This window comes from Trachemys scripta, chromosome 2 (assembly GCF_013100865.1).
Source record: "Trachemys scripta elegans isolate TJP31775 chromosome 2, CAS_Tse_1.0, whole genome shotgun sequence".
Lineage (NCBI taxonomy): Eukaryota > Metazoa > Chordata > Testudines > Emydidae > Trachemys > Trachemys scripta.
The window spans coordinates 210,757,887-210,773,823 of NC_048299.1; the positions used below are offsets into that span (position 1 = coordinate 210,757,887).

General features: G+C 37.3%; 1 protein-coding gene across 3 annotated transcripts in view; it reads left to right on the plus strand.

The window, feature by feature from the left end:
* The window catches only part of MAPRE2 (microtubule associated protein RP/EB family member 2), a 145,482-nt gene that overhangs the window by 77,532 nt on the left and 52,013 nt on the right, over nt 1–15,937 (plus strand). For 2 of the 3 annotated variants that reach the window (XM_034762886.1, XM_034762885.1), the window contains one exon: nt 12,467–12,594. The exons of the other annotated variant lie outside the window; for it this stretch is intronic. In XM_034762886.1, coding sequence (XP_034618777.1) covers nt 12,474–12,594 — 121 coding nt within the window. In that variant the 5' untranslated portion in view covers nt 12,467–12,473. The remainder of the gene's footprint in view (nt 1–12,466; nt 12,595–15,937) is intronic. 3 annotated transcript variants of the gene reach the window in all.

Consider the following 15,937-nt stretch of genomic DNA (forward strand, 5'->3'; position numbering starts at 1 on the left):
AGAAAATGAGGGGAAAAGTCACTCACTCACTTAGTATTACTAAGTACACTGCTTTAAAAAATGAGATTGTAAATGAAAGATTCCTTCTACTGCAGCTGCTTGTACCATTGTTTCAATGATGTAACTTATTTTCTAAACTTAGTTTTATAGGGGAAATAATAAAGTATAAGGATTATCTAAATCTAGTTAAACTTTTATTTCTAGCAAGGTACCAAACAGCTTGAAAAAGAAACATTTTTAAATGTTGAAATTAATAAATGCCTAATAAAACTTTACTTTTAAACAGGAAATCTTCACCTAGGGGATTTGATTATATTGAGCAATTAAAAAATCACTTCAGAAGTCCAGCAATAGCAGTAAAACACTGACATATTTCTACAGCAAACTAACATACCAATTATATTTTGAACACAAACATTTTGAAATTCATAAGTAATCCACTCAAAACATAAATTTATGGTAATAATCTAAGTTAACATTTATTAGCATAGTAAGACATGGTAGGCAGTCCATACGAATGGTGCAAAAATAAATTTACTGATTAGTTGCTCTAGATTGTTCAGACTTGTCCACATCATCATCTTCAAAGTCATTGCCTTCTGAGGAGCATTTTTCATAATGTTGTTTCATTTTGACAACCAGCCCTTGCAACTCTTTGTTGCAGTGTTTACATTTGGCATGTGTTCCTCTTTTACTCAGAGGTACAGGAACTTCTTGAAAATACTCCCAAATAGGGTTTATTTTACAACTTGCAGCCGGAGCAGGGTTTTTTTCTGCCATGTTCCCTGATGTTGAAATCAACACTAGAGACTGCACTCTGAAGAATGTTGTACATTCTTCCCACAGTGTCCTGCTTTAACACCAGTGTTACTCCTTGTTGCATACTCTGATCTTTCTCCCTTGTTACTTAACTCTCCCGTCCTACCCCTACCACTAGAAAAACAAACTAACAACAATCCAAGACTTCAGCTCATGTAACCCATGTGCCTTTTGCACTGCACCATTTTATTTGTTTAGGGACAGGGGGGCAGTTGAGAAACTAACTCCGTTTGTATCTGGCTGTGTGTATTTGCAAGGACACAGAGCAAGGCCATTTAATTGAAGTGCCCAGATCAAAAAGCAAGGGCTCGTTGTTACTGGGCAGATCAGTGTTTTTCCATGAACCGGAAACTAAGTTTCCATGGTGGGTGGAGTCATAAATATTCATAATTTGAGACCTGAGCCAATCAGAGCTCAGGTAGAGAGAAGCTATAAAATAGGAGTATGAGATCATCCAGGTGGGCTCAATGAATGACCCTGATGAGATACATGATGGTGTCTCCTGGAGTAAGAGGGCAGGACCCAAGGCCTGTGATGACTTTACTGATCTCTTGCATCCAGTAGCACAACCCATAGGGCCCGCAGAGGATCGAGCCCTTAATACAATACATGACCTATTATGCCATATTTATAAAGCTTGAACTAAAAAATTAGGTCTTTTTCCCCCCCGAGTCTTTCTTTGTATGCACAAGCATCCTTTGACTCAGAGTTTTTGATGGAGGCTCATGAATTCATCCTATTTATGTTTTACTTAAATGTTTTAAGAGATTGTAATGAGTTTAGGCCTTAACGTATTTTATATTAAATTCTAATTTTAATTTTAAACACGCTTATTTTTAGAAAGAAAAACTTATTATAATTTAAATAACAATCAAAACAATCCCATTTTAAAATCAAAGGATTTTAAATAAAATTTTTTTTTTTTTTTTTTTTAAATTTTAGTTTTTATCCACCCTGGTCCCAACATTAAAATTGATTCATTGTGCAACCGTAACAAAGTAGGCTAATAAAATATTGGCATGTATAAATTCTTCTTTATTACATAAATCAAATGATGTTGAGCAAACAATTTTTATAATGGGCAGTTTATTCCACAAGGGAGTGTAGAGTCCAGTTTTGGCCACCCTATCTGAAGATAATTTGGAAGTTGTACAGTCTGTGCATTTGAAATGAAGAATACTGTTAGAACCAATAATATCTCTACAACGGGAATGAATTGTTAAGTTTATAGAGATATTACTAGTATGTTTCTAACCAGAATCAGTTTTCCGAGTGCATCCACTGCAGCTGGAGAGAGTATAGCATAGGGCAACAAAAATGTAAGAGTGACACAACTGTTTAGTTTTGCAAGGAAACAACTAAAGGTGACATGCCTGAAGTATTAAAGCCAGATATGTCTTTTTATTAATATTGATCTATTTGAGGTTGCACAGACCAAAAGTAGGAGTTATCAGAGCTAGATGAAGGTCTCTGCTCAGATAGTCACATTATGTCAGAATCCAGAGTTTCATTTAATCATATATATATTTCTAGTTCTTATTTATATATATTTCTTGGGAGGGAAAGCTTGAAAACACAAATCTAACAGAAGACACGTGGTGTGGGCTCTGTGCTGCCATCCCATTATAGATGCTGAGATGGTGTTGGCAGGGAGGGTAATGGACGACTCTGTGGAATCCCCAGTTTTCAGGAGTCTGTGGTGTTGGAAGCCTGCCAAGCAGATGGTGGTTCTGTGGGTAGCTCCTGCCACCAGCTCCCCAAGCGTCAGGGCCATAATGCAGAGGTAAAACATTTAGGGGGGAGGGGCGGGGCTTTGGATTGCTTTACTCTGGTTTTGGGTGGCATGACTATAATTTGAGAGATTATTCATGTAAGAAAAATCCAGAGGTATATTAGAGAATGGTGGATAGGTGAAATTAAATAGCATTAATGTATTTAAACAAATATATTAGAAGACCATGTGAAACTACAGTTAGAGGTTAATTAAAGATTAGCTAATTAAAATTATATTTGTCTTTGCTGATCATGGCCCTGCATCCTCTAGGTACAGTATAACCCAAGAGTGGTTATGAAATACTTTGTATTGGAGTGCTCTTGATCCTCGTCAGGCACAAACCATCTCCGGGTTCTATATAACTAGAAGCTAAGAATAGAAAATATTTACTGGGATCATCTCTCTGCCAGTGAAAGATTGTTCCTTATGGGACACTTTCTAGTGTCCATCCTAGTTTCAGATGTCTCAAGCAATTTCCCTGGAGAGGCTATTCCATAGTCTGATAGATCGCACCATCAGGAAATTCTTCCTAATATTTAGCCTCAATTTTTGTGAATTTCATCCTGTTCCTTCTAATCATTCCCTTTGTACCTCTCTAGGTAGTTTCCCTTCCTGCTTACACTCTCATTGAATCTTCATAAATTGTTCTGTTCGTCACTCCTGCTTAGTTATTGCTTGAATGAGCTATACATAGTTAGCTGTTAGCAAGTATGTGAGGAGTTTGGAATCTGCTTATGCCCCCAGTGAGGATGAGTATATAGTGTTACAATACCTCATCTTGAAGCCCATATACATTGAGTAAAAAGAAGAACAGGAGTACTTGTGGCACCTTAGAGACTAACAAATTTATTAGAGCATAAGCATCCGAAGAAGTGGGCTGTAGTCCACGAAAGCTTATGCTCTAATAAATTTGTTAGTCTCTAAGGTGCCACAGTACTCCTGTTCTTCTTTTTGCGGATACAGACTAACACGGCTGCTACTCTGAAACCATACATTGAGTAAGTGGTTCAGTAGGTCAGTGCTCTGAATATGCAGGTGAAAATCCTGCATAGGTCAAAAATTAAATTTATTTGGTGACTTCATCCTACTAACTAGCTGAATCTTGTCCATCTGAAAACTACCTTGCAGTTAAACACTAGACTCATAGACTCATAGACTTTAAGGTCAGAAGGGACCATTTTGATCATCTGGTCTGACCCCCTGCATGCTGCAGGCCACAAAACCGTCCCTACCCCTTCCCTGGACTCTGCTGTTGAAGTCCCCAATCCTGTTTTAGGTGGCTTCAATCGGCAGAAACCCTCCTGCTAGAGATCCCTGCCCCATGCTGCGGAGGAAGGCGAAAAACCTCCAGAGGCTCAGCCAATCTGCCCTGGAGGAAAATTCCTTCCCGACCCCAAATATGGCGATCAGTAAGACCCCGAGCATATAGGCAAGAGTCTCCAGCCTGACCCCTGGCAGTCTTTGAACTGGAATAGTGGAGGTGAGAATTGTCGGAGAAAAACACAGTTCTCACTCTTTGGTTGGATACAGCAAATTCAGATACTTTATTATCTCTAGCAGTTGCGTGGAGGGAGAGAACTATACAGGTCTCTCTACAGGGTTACAGTTAGCTTGACTTTTGCTCACAGAAGAGACTGTTTGCATTGAAATCCCCTTCCAATCCCTGTCAGGCCTTGCTCTACTTCCACAGAATTAAAGTTAGAACTGTGGGAAAGCCCACAAAGTCCCAGTCCTTTTAGAGTGGCTGTGTACCCCCAACATCAGTGAAAGCCAGAGACAGTGGCAGGCGCTCAGCATCTCTGAAAATGTGGCCTTAGGAATCTCAAGTTTTAGGCACACATAATTAAAGGCCAATTTTGAAAAGTGGCTGTTTTTTCCATCGGTTAAATGGGGATAAAATCTTTATCTCTTTGTTAAAGCACTTTGAAATCTCCCATACTGGTGAAAAGCATGATGTGTAACTGCTAATCATCCTCTGCTTAGAACAAAAGATAATCTACTCATGGGTTGGTCCACTGCATCCAACCCAGGAGTCTAATAAAGCAGCAATGTATTTATATCATGATATCTTTTGTAAATTGCTCCACATATACAGTTATATTGTCTTCATAAGTGTGCCTAGCAACTCTTTAATTTTAAATAGGAGTTGAACAACTGTACCAAGAGAATCTAAAATCCAAAGTCTCTCTTGGTGGGTTCAAGCTTTATTTCATTGGGGATCAACCACAGATTTATTAATCTTCTCTTTCAAAGCATTGCAGTCACAGATGATCAGAACTCATCCTCGGTGTCCTTATCTAAATTTTATGTAGATTTTTAAAATTTTACAACTTAAATTTAATATAGGGAATGAGTAATGTACAGATGTATAATGTGAAAAGCCCTCGAATGAGGGGAATCAAGCACCATTGCCAATGCCTAGCTCATTGAAAATTTTATAGATTTAATCTCGTCATCAAAGGAGCAATTCAGTCTTAACTCTTCGGTGCTGAAGAAGGCCTCAGCAGTAATATTTTAAATGAAGTCTGGCCAGTTTTGAAAGTGTTACCTCATTCACACTTTAAGCTTTGCCACATTCAGTTCCTACCTTAAGGCCAGTTCAGAAATCCAACCGGGTATTGATCCAACCATCATTGTAAGACACCGTTTTATATTGTATATTGTGAATGATTGGTTCCAAGCTGCTCAGATATATAAAAACATATACATCTCATACTGCTCCCTTAGACTTTCCTGTTCCTGTCTTAATGATGAGTCTCTTTGGTGCACTGCTGCTGCTCTCCTCATAAAATGTGTGAGATCTAGTACAAAAAGAAGCTTGGGTTCTCCAAACCCCAATCATGTTTGTGAGCACAAGCTCCATTGCAGGTTACATCACACAACTAATCAGAGTATGGACTCTATTGTAAAATTGATGCTTAAGTCTAAAGATTAGGACCCACATCCATTCAGGGCAAACTGCTGATAGCTGTCTTCCAGTACCGTTACCCAAGCCAAACTTAGCTAAAACTACATTGGTGAAGGTTGATATGCAAAGCTATCTACACAAATCAAATGCAGACATGTTCAATCCATGTTAGTTCCAAAGACATGACAATAGATTCATAGATTCCAAGGCCAGAAAGGACCACTGTGATCATTTAGTCTGACCTCCTGTATGACATAGGCCATAGAACTCCCCCAAAATATCTACTTGTGAACTAGAGTATACCTTTAAAAAAAATCCAACTTTGATTTAAAAATTGCCAATGATGGAGAATCCAGCATGACCCTTGGTAAATTGTTCCAATGGTGAATACCCTCAGTATTAAAAATGTACACCTTATTTCCAGTCTGAATTTGTCTAGCTTCAACTTCTAACCATTGGATCTTATACCGTTATCTACTAACTGTTTAACTACAAACAGTGCATATGTAAATACATAAACAGCACACAATTATGCATAAGCTGGGTCTGATACAGATTTGTCTGTACAGTTTACTGAATTGCAGTAAAATACTGTAGTGGTAAAACATGGCAGGAAAAGTTATGGAGGAAGTAGCCAAAAAGTGAAAAATTTTGTCAGTTATCTGTGGCAGAGGTGAGACTGGAAACGCAAAATATATAAAATTCAATTAAGCCATTGGACATGGCTTGTATTCTTTGAGGTGCCCTAAAGTGTTTTTAAGAACATCGTCACTTGTATGAAATTTGTAACGTAATTCTTTACATTATTACAAATTAATTATATTTTCACAATTGGCTCAGTGAATAAACTTAAAGCAAAAAATTATCTTGCAAGCAATAGCAAAATAATATAATGGGGTACGATTTATTGGGTTACTCTAAAGGTTTTGGCTCCAAAGCCCCAATGGTGTGTATTGTCTGAACATTTTGGGGTGTACTCTTGGGTTTTGGGATCTGGAAAACTTGTTTGAATAAAGTGGTATGGCATTTTTCTATCTAGCAAACAGTATGCTATTCTATAATGATACACTTTGTGTAGTACTTAATTAAATATGGTCTAAAACCAATCACTGAAATCCAAACACCATAATTTTTTTCTGGTTCAGAACGTCATAGCTTTGATACAAAAATTAACATGCTATTTCAAATCTGTTTGGTAACACTTGAGTACAATGCACAGAGATTGACCTTCACCATTTTTAAAGGTTTGATGTATTGGCTAGGGTATGGAGAGAAATATACCAAGTAAGAAGGGTGTTTTTCATATTTGCAGCTTTTATGGGTGATTGACTAGACTAGATAATTTGTAATACCTGCAACATAATTCATTTCAGTTACTGATTCTGTGACCTATGAGAAAATTCTGTGTTTTGTTTTGTTTTTTTGCGTTGTTTTTGGTACACGAATATGTTGTGGCTTGAAAATTGGAGAGTGTGCATCGTATGTTGGCAGGATGTGCTGCAGGTTTTTGCACAAATTGTGTCCAGAAAGTGTTTTCAGTACAGCGAGCCCCAGGAGGAGTAATTGGCTTCTCTAATGATCAAAACTGAATATTGAATCCGTACATAATCTGTGTTAAGACAGCAGCAAAGGTCTAACCTTAAAACAACCTCTTCCCCTACCCCCACCCCAATTCAGGATGACATCAATAATTTTTCTCCCATAGAAAAATGGCCAGTGTGAATCATAAGCGTCCCCTTTTTTCTGCTGCTTGGGGTTTTTATTCTTTTGCAGAAGCTATTAATTTTAAATGGACTTCCCACACAGACCTGGGCAGCCTCACTCATCTATATCTTGGCCTATTTGTTCATATCTTTTGCTTTAACAGCTTTGTTGTGAGAGCTTTCCTTTTATTCAAAATGTGTATCTTGGGTACTGTCAGGGGAGAACTTCTGGAAAGATTTCCCTTGGCATTATCAGAACAAGATTTTCCCATTTTAACAATCTTTTTATCCATTTATCCACATATTTCTCTTACTTCATATCTATGAAAATCCTCTGTTTTTTGAAAAATGAGTTTCATACATTGCATAAAATGGGTAAACTAATTTGGAAGTACTCCTCATTTGTTTAATCCTTTATCTGATCTCTATTACTGCCTTTGGCAGAAATAACTTCTGCTGCCAACAATTGTTTGTTTCTTAGGAAAAAAAATTGCTAAGTAAATGTTTCACATTCAAAAAGTTCTCCCCAAATATAACTGGATGATGATTTCTCTTAGCAGTCATAATTATCTGTAAGCATTTCTGGAGCACTTTTATCATACCCTGTAATGTATGTTGTACCACACACAAATATCTAGTATTGTTTTGGATCAGAGTATGTATTATCAAGGGATACGCTAAACCAGTAAGACCCTGATCCATCAGATTATTGTAAGCATGTGCATAACTTCAAGCACCTGATTAATCCTGGTACGTCTACTCTGGAATAAAAGACCTGTGACATGACTGTAGCTGGCCTGGGTCAGCTGACTCGGGATTGGGTTGTAGGGCTAAAAATTGCAGTGTAGACATTCAGGTTTGGGCTGGAGCCTGGGCTCAGGACTCCACCCCACCTTTTTACAACCCTGCGTAGACATACCCGAAGAAGTCAATGAGACTCTCAAGTGCTTAGTTACTCATATGCATAAGTGTCTTGTTGAAACAGGACTTGAATTAATATAATGTGAGAACTGATAAATATTAATTAGCAATTACATGGATTTCAATTTAAGGTTTTCATAATTGAAAAGAATGACTTTTTTTCTAACTAGAACATTTTCTAACTCTTCACTGTTGGAGGTCTGTGAACCGCAAATTTCTGCTCTGAAATTTTATGAAGTATGGGGTATAGAAGGCCCAAGATGGAGTTCCAGATGTAACTCCTATCTCTAGTTGTTGCTGAACATTGATATTGTGGTTTTGCCTAAAGACTACAGTTAGGTTGGGTCCCATTGAGCTAGGCACTGTGCAAACACATAATGAATGACAGTCCCTGTCCCAAAGAGCATACAGTCAAAAAAACAAACATAACCGGTTGAAAATGCAAATGAGTGGGCATGGGAAGGGTTGGTGAATCAGGGTAACAAATGTAATAAAATCTGCAAGTTCTTAGTTGCTTGGTCAGTGGTTGTGAACACAGCTTTCTGCCTGCCTTTAGCTATTATGTTGCACTTTACTGAATGTATTTTAAATTTGGTTCAGACTCTCAAGAGCTTAGTATGTTGAGTACTGTGCTCTTTAGAAAATTTGGCCCGTGTTACACATAGTGGATTGTTTTTTCCTGCATAGTTGTTGATTTATAATAAGATAGTCTGTGTGAGCATCCATACAGGAAATGAGCACCAATTTAAAACACACTTACTTTAAATGTGTTCTTACAACTAAGCTTTTCCTTTGTTTATTTAAAAAAACAAAAAATCTCCTCCATTGGAATAAACTCCAGGGTGGTGTACAAAGAATTTAGTGGTACATTGTAAACTATTTCAAAAAACGAAATAAAGGAAGATTCAGGAATGCACTATAAACCATTGCAAATAAAGGGCTTTGTCCTTGTGTTTGATTGAGTTGAAGTCCCTCTCCCCCATTGACTTCATGGGAAATTTCCATTTTAAAATGGGTCATATTTAAAAACTGCATGATATGGCCAAAACTATACATCTAGATCCGTAAATATAAAATTGTCATCTCTTTAGCATTAACCTTAAGAAATTTGTGTTTGTCCCCTGATTGTAATAAAATATTTTCTATTGTACCAACACTATGCAAATAGGGATATTACAGAGCTACTTCAGGGCATCCTTTTAAATTTCAGGTTGTTCATTTCCTTGCACAGTTTTCCTTATGTGGAGTTGTGCTTTCTGTGTAGTATAGCATGTAGCTCATGTTACCACTGTCACTGAAGATAAGTGTTGTGGGTTTTTCTGCAGTATTAGCTTTTGGAAGACTGCTATGATGGGTTTATTACTTTCTTCCTTCTTGACAGATCTATATTTGTCTAATTGTATTTCTCATGGGCTAAATTTGCTCACCCCAAATTGCTGGTAATTGGAAAAACTAATGATATTTTTAAAAATGAGTAGCTTAACATTAAATTAACTTAAATTATCACTGAAGATTTCTTCGGCTATTTGGTTTTAGAGTCAACAGGTCAACTGTATTCTTTAATACTAAAACTGCAGTGATGAAAATCTTCTATTGATGTTTCTTAAGTTCAAAAAGGAGAAAAGGAATCCCACGTGTCTCAGGGTTGGCAAAAATTAAATTCAAATTTCAGTAATGTTCAGTAACAGACACAGATTTATGCCTACCCAACCTCTCATCAGTTCTGGCCTTGGGAGCTAAGTTTCTAACAGGCCATAATAATGGGCCTTTAAAAGTAAACAGGCACTCCTTGTTGCTAAATCCTTGTCAATGCTCCTCAGCTCAGTCCAGATGTTGAAAAAATGTTCCTGCTTTAATGTTTATCAAGTGAACAACCCTCAGCACCAGTGCAGTCAACACAACAATGGGACTACACAAGTTTCACTGAGAGCATAATTTGGCAAATAGATCATTTTCTATGAGAGAGAGAGAGAACCCAGCTTGACTCTCAGATCCAAGGCTGAATTTCAGGGCTGGCAGTTAAACTCGCAAATTGAGCATTTTCTATAAGGAATCACTGAGGCATAAACAGTAGGTCTCCCACATCATGTTATTACTTCTAAGAATAAAATTTCACTTTTGCTGAAGATTTAAAACAGTTTTGCAGTTTAAGTACAACTTCCAGTTCTAAAAATGCATCAGGTTTCCAGTAGTGTAGCAATTAATATTGCCAGTTCTTTCAGAAATGCACAAATGATTGAAATGGACTTTAAAAATGGAAAATAAACTGGAATTTTACAAATTTTACTGATGTCATCTTGAGCTGATTCATTCTCTCTTGGTAAGGGGTGCCTTATAAGCCTTACTTTGAACAAGAATTCCTAGAACCACTCATTGGGATTAACAACAGGACAAACCATCTTACTCAGTAAACATCTTAAAGTATATTGAATATTAGACTTCAAATATAAGTACTTCCCAATTTACAAGGTCCTTGTGACTTGCCACTTAAGTCAGGGTCCCTCTAACCCAGAATCTCTGTTATCTTTCCCAAACAGCATTCCCATTAGCACAATCTCTTCAAAGATATCTATCTAAATTGCCCTGACCATCTCTCACTAACCCCAGGAACTGTTAAAGATTATGCATTAGCTCCAGTCTAGTCCATCTTCTGTTTCGTGGGCAACTCTGGCCTGGTCCCACTCTTCCCTAGACCGTTGTAGTTCATGGCTCAACTCATTATTGCTGTGGCTACCTTGGTAGCATTTTAGGCAAATCAAGCCAACATCAGTCCACTTACCTCGGGTTTCCCACTAGATGTTACTATGTTGGATAGACTCCGGGGCACATTACAGTACATTCACTCATTTGAAAATGTGTTAACCCATGAATAATCTTTTAGGAAAGATGTGGAGCACTGCACAGTTACAAATATGGGAAAATCTGTAGTAAAGGTCCAGGGTGTATGAATATGTACCAAGCTTTTCCAGTCCTCTTGTAGTCTGCGAGGAAGCCTGTGCACCCCATTTACAGACAGCTCCTCAGTTTGGATATCCATGGAAATGTATATATTTGTCTACACTATTACATGGATTTTTTGCTGATGGCCGGTTACTGCTGCTTAGAGATTTTTTTTAATGTACTGTCCGTTTTCTGTGACAAGTTATTTTGATTTTTGCAGGATAACATACCGTACATTGTATTTAGGCATGGTTGTGACTCCTCCCATATTTCTCCAAACCATATCCTCTTTCAGCAAATACTTTGAGTGACTATAGTGTAGGCATGTCAGCAGTATATCAAATAGAAAGAATAGAATTTGGAGGCAAACTTTATAGTGAGTTGATATGTTTTTCAGCACAAAAGCAGTGGTGGAAACAAATTGCACTTAATTAAAAGAAATTTGATGCATGAATCAGAAAAGAATTTGGCTCAGTCCCCTGTAGCTAACTGTATTGGGTCTGTAGAATTAACCAGAGTCAAAGTAGGAAAAGCTTATTTTCGTCAGTAAAGCAAGCAGATAGAGCTCCAAATATGCTTGAGGAATATATATCATATTGAGTAAATTAATTTTAGTCACCTTCATAAACAAAACTACACTTAAGCTTACAGCTTTTCTTTCTTTGCATGTTTTTTACATTTTTTTTGTTTTCCATTACATTCCAGAGTATTCAAACTGTTTTATCTTACAATAATTGTCCTGAGCTGATGTCATGCTCATAACTGTTATGATCTATGTGATTTAGTATATTTATCAATATGTAGCATTTGCAGAACATTGTACATCTTCAAAGTGCTTTATGTATATTAACGAATCACAGCACCTAGATAAGGAAACTTGTAGCTGGAGAAACTGATACAGAGATATTGAATGACTGCAGAGTCACACAGCAGTAAGTGGCAAACAGAACTAGAGCCTCAGAGTCTCAGATACCTAGTCCTGTTCAGACTCCTTTAGACCATGCTTAGTCTGAATTAAACTTCAGCTTTGCTCCTAATAGATGTACACTAAAAAGAATTGCCACCATCCTAACTGAATGCCACAAACTTTTGTATGATATTCTCTTCTTTAAAGTTTGCCCTTTGCCCTTCTGCTGTAGTTGGCATAGGAGGGGACCTTTTGGGAGATCACCCCTTCCCAAAGTGGGTTATAAAATTTAAGTGGAGTTAGCTTCCTTTCTCCAGAAAAGAGAAAAGGTGTGTTTATTTAATGCAGGCTCTTTCTTACAGACTGTGGAATTTTGTTTCCTTCTCTAGCACTGATTGAAATTACATGAAACTTGCTCTTTTTTTAAAATGTGTTTATCAAATAAATTCATTCACATGCCAAACAGATTTATTTATTTAACTTTTATTTTCTAGTTGGGGAATGGCGGTCAACGTGTATTCTACCTCTATAACCCAAGAGACTATGAGCAGACATGACATCATTGCATGGGTTAATGACATAGTAGCTTTAAACTACACAAAAGTCGAACAACTTTGTTCAGGTAAGATATTATTTTAAAATACTGTATATTCATAAAAAAAAGTGTTGAATCTAAAAATCTGACTTTATGAAAATGTATACCTCTAATGCTGTCTGTGTCAGAGGATAGCTCTTTTGAGGAAAGATAGTCTGAAAAATGTATCCAACCATGTGTTTTGTGTAGCTGAGTTAAAAATATGTTATGGAAGGATAAGGTTGTTTGAGGAAGCAAAATGAATGCAGAACATGAAGAGTCTAGATAAAGCTGCAGATAAAATCTAGTAATAAATATGATTAAGCAGCAAAGGAAAGGAATGCAATAGAGAATTTCTGTATTAAAAGTGTAGTACAGTTACTGAAGAAAGTAGCTTTAAAACATAGGTAGAAAACTGGGAATTAAATTATCTGAAAAGTGACAACCTTAGTGAAAGCAACATTATACACTAATGGAATGGTGGGTACCCAGATGAATAAAATACTCCAAGAGTTATTCACCAGTGGTAAGTGTCCTGAAATCCTTGTTGGAGGGCACACACAAAAATCACAGAAAAGTGGTGATGTGAAATGAAGTGGGACATAGTGGGTTTGAAGAAATCATCATTTAACTGCTGCAAGGTGTTCCTAAAGTGTGCCAGGCACATCTGCTTATCTCCTCTGCATGTATGACAGGCCCTTGCTGTAGGCAATGCAGTCAGTGAGATCTAGGAATAGAGAAGATGTTTTTAGGAACTCCATGATTTAATAAAAATGGAGGTTGCAAGCTGTCTGTAAAACAGCAGGTTCTGTAACTAGGTTGCAGCTAGGAAAGTGGAAGTTATGGGCAGTGAGCGGTGTCAGACTGCATCATAGCTTCTGTTTGTAGTTTTTCAAAATGAAAAGTGTTTCTGTGAAGGAGAGCTAATAAGATCATTGCTCCAAACTCTTTACCTGGCATGCTGTGACTTCATATCTGCTAAGACAGTGCTTTGAGGGTGCAGGACAACTGAATCCATGTAACCACTTCATCAAAAATTAGATCCATTGACCAAGTTGAAATTTTATTGTAAGAATGATGATCCATCTTAGATATTTGATTTTTACTTACCACTTTTTCTGTAGATGTCCATCTCAGTCAGATTTTCATGAAAGATATGGTAAATCGTGTCCTCCAAAATGCTAGCTTACTGGGTACTGGAACAAATTATTGAACAATTAGTTTGTAAGTACCTAGAGGATAATAGGATTATAAGTAATAGCCAGTATGGATTTGTCAAGAACCTCTGACAGGGTTACTGGACCAGTGGATGGGGTTGGGAGGAAAAGGTCTAAGCTTGATATAGCTTGATTTTAGTAAGGCTTTGACAGAGTCCCATGTGATATTGTCATAAGCAAAGTAAGGAAATGTGGTGTAGATAAAATTACTATAAGATGCTGCATAATTGAGTGAAAGACCATACTCAAAGAGTAATTATCAGGGGGTTCACTTTCAAACTGGGATGATGTTATCTAATGGGGTCCCGCAGAGGTCTATCTTGGGTCATGAACTAGTCAATATTTTCCTTAATGACTTGGATGGTGGAGTGGAGGGTATAGTTATAAAATTTGCGAGTGACACCAAGCTGAGCGGCATTTCAAGCACTTGGTAGGACGAGATTAGTCCAACAATCAACAAGATGAAATTCAGTGAAGACAAGTGCGAAGAACTACACTTAAAAAAAAAAAAAAAAAAAATCAAACCCCCAACTACAAAAAAGGAATAACTGGGTAGGCAGTAGTACCTTTGAAAAGAATCTGTACGTTACAGTGGATCACAAATTGAATGAGTCAACAATGTGATGCAGTTGTGAAAAAAGCTAATATAGTTCTGGAGTGTATTGATAGGAGGGTTGTATGTAAGACATGGGAGGTAACTGTCCCACTCTTCTTGGCAGTGGTGAGGCCTTAGCTGGAGTACTATGTCCAATTCTGGGAACCACACTTTAAGAAAGATGTGGACAAACTGGAGAGAGTCCAGAGGGGAGAGTAACAAAAATAAAAGGTTAGAAAATATGACATATGAGGAAAGCTTAAAAAAACTAAGCATGTTTGGTCTTGAGAAAAGAAGACTGAGGAGGACCTGATAAGTCTACAAATATATTAAGGGCTTCTACAAAGAGGATGGTGATCAGTTGCTCTTCATGTATACTGAAGGTAGGACAAGAAGTAATTGGCTTGATTTGCAGCAAGGGAGATTTAGGGTAGATATTAAGGAAACTTTTCAACTATAAGGATAGTTAAGCTTCGTCATTGAAGGTTTTTAAGAACAGGTTATACAAATGCCTAACAAGGGTGGTCTAGATATACATGGTCCTGCCTCAGGGCAGGGGGGTAGACAAGATGACCTCTTGAGGTTACAGCCCTACATTTCTGTGTTTCTAAATTATCTGAATATAAGCTCCACAGAGTAGTCAAAACAATTAAAAACTGATATGAAGGAACAACCCACCCACTTGCAGAAATCTGTCCACTTTCCATACATAAGCAAATTTCACTACAGGACTTGTGAAAGTTGTGTTGCTACAGTACAGGTCAATGTAACTAATATAGTTGCTAAACATAAGATGAGTTGTTAAGAAATATCGCGTCGTAGCATGTTATTTTTGCTGAACCGAGATCATCTTGGGTTGGTTTTTTTGTAAGTGCCTAGTTGAAGCAAAAACACTACACCTAGCTGGTGTTTTAATTAAGTTTCATACATTTGTCTGAATATTGCTTTTGGCAAATTGTTTCAAAGTATTGGCATCTAGCTATATAATATGACACAATAAGGTACACGAGAATAGACACCTGCTCCCCAAACTTCCAGCGTTTATCACTGTTTAAGACAGGAAACATAATGGACAGGATGAGCTATTGATTAGTTCCTGTATGACCATTCAAATGCTTCTGAAATGTCTGAAGTTAAGCTTCAAAGCTAATACCCCATCATCAAGCTGTCTGTGGACCACCAGCAAGGGTTGCACGGACCACAGTTTGAGAACGGCTGATCTAATTCATTCATTCTAGCATTCTTTTGGCCATCGTTCCTTAATGCATTTGCAACCTTCATGCAGCTTAACATTAGTTTCCATAAAATATGAGCATTTCTGGAAGACTTCAAAGGGAAGGAGGATGTGGGAAACTTTGTAACACTTGGAAGCATTTCACAGTATTATAGTGAGCTACAGAGCGACTAAGATAACTGGATTTTATCGCCTAATATAAAACTGTAAGGGCATTTTACTTCCTTTAATAAATAAAAAAAGCATTAAGATTTGTAATGCAGTCTTATGCATTTTCAATTTGTGCTCACTTTTGGCAACAAGAAGCAATCCAAATGCCAGAAAAAGCTGGGGTCAAATTAAAAA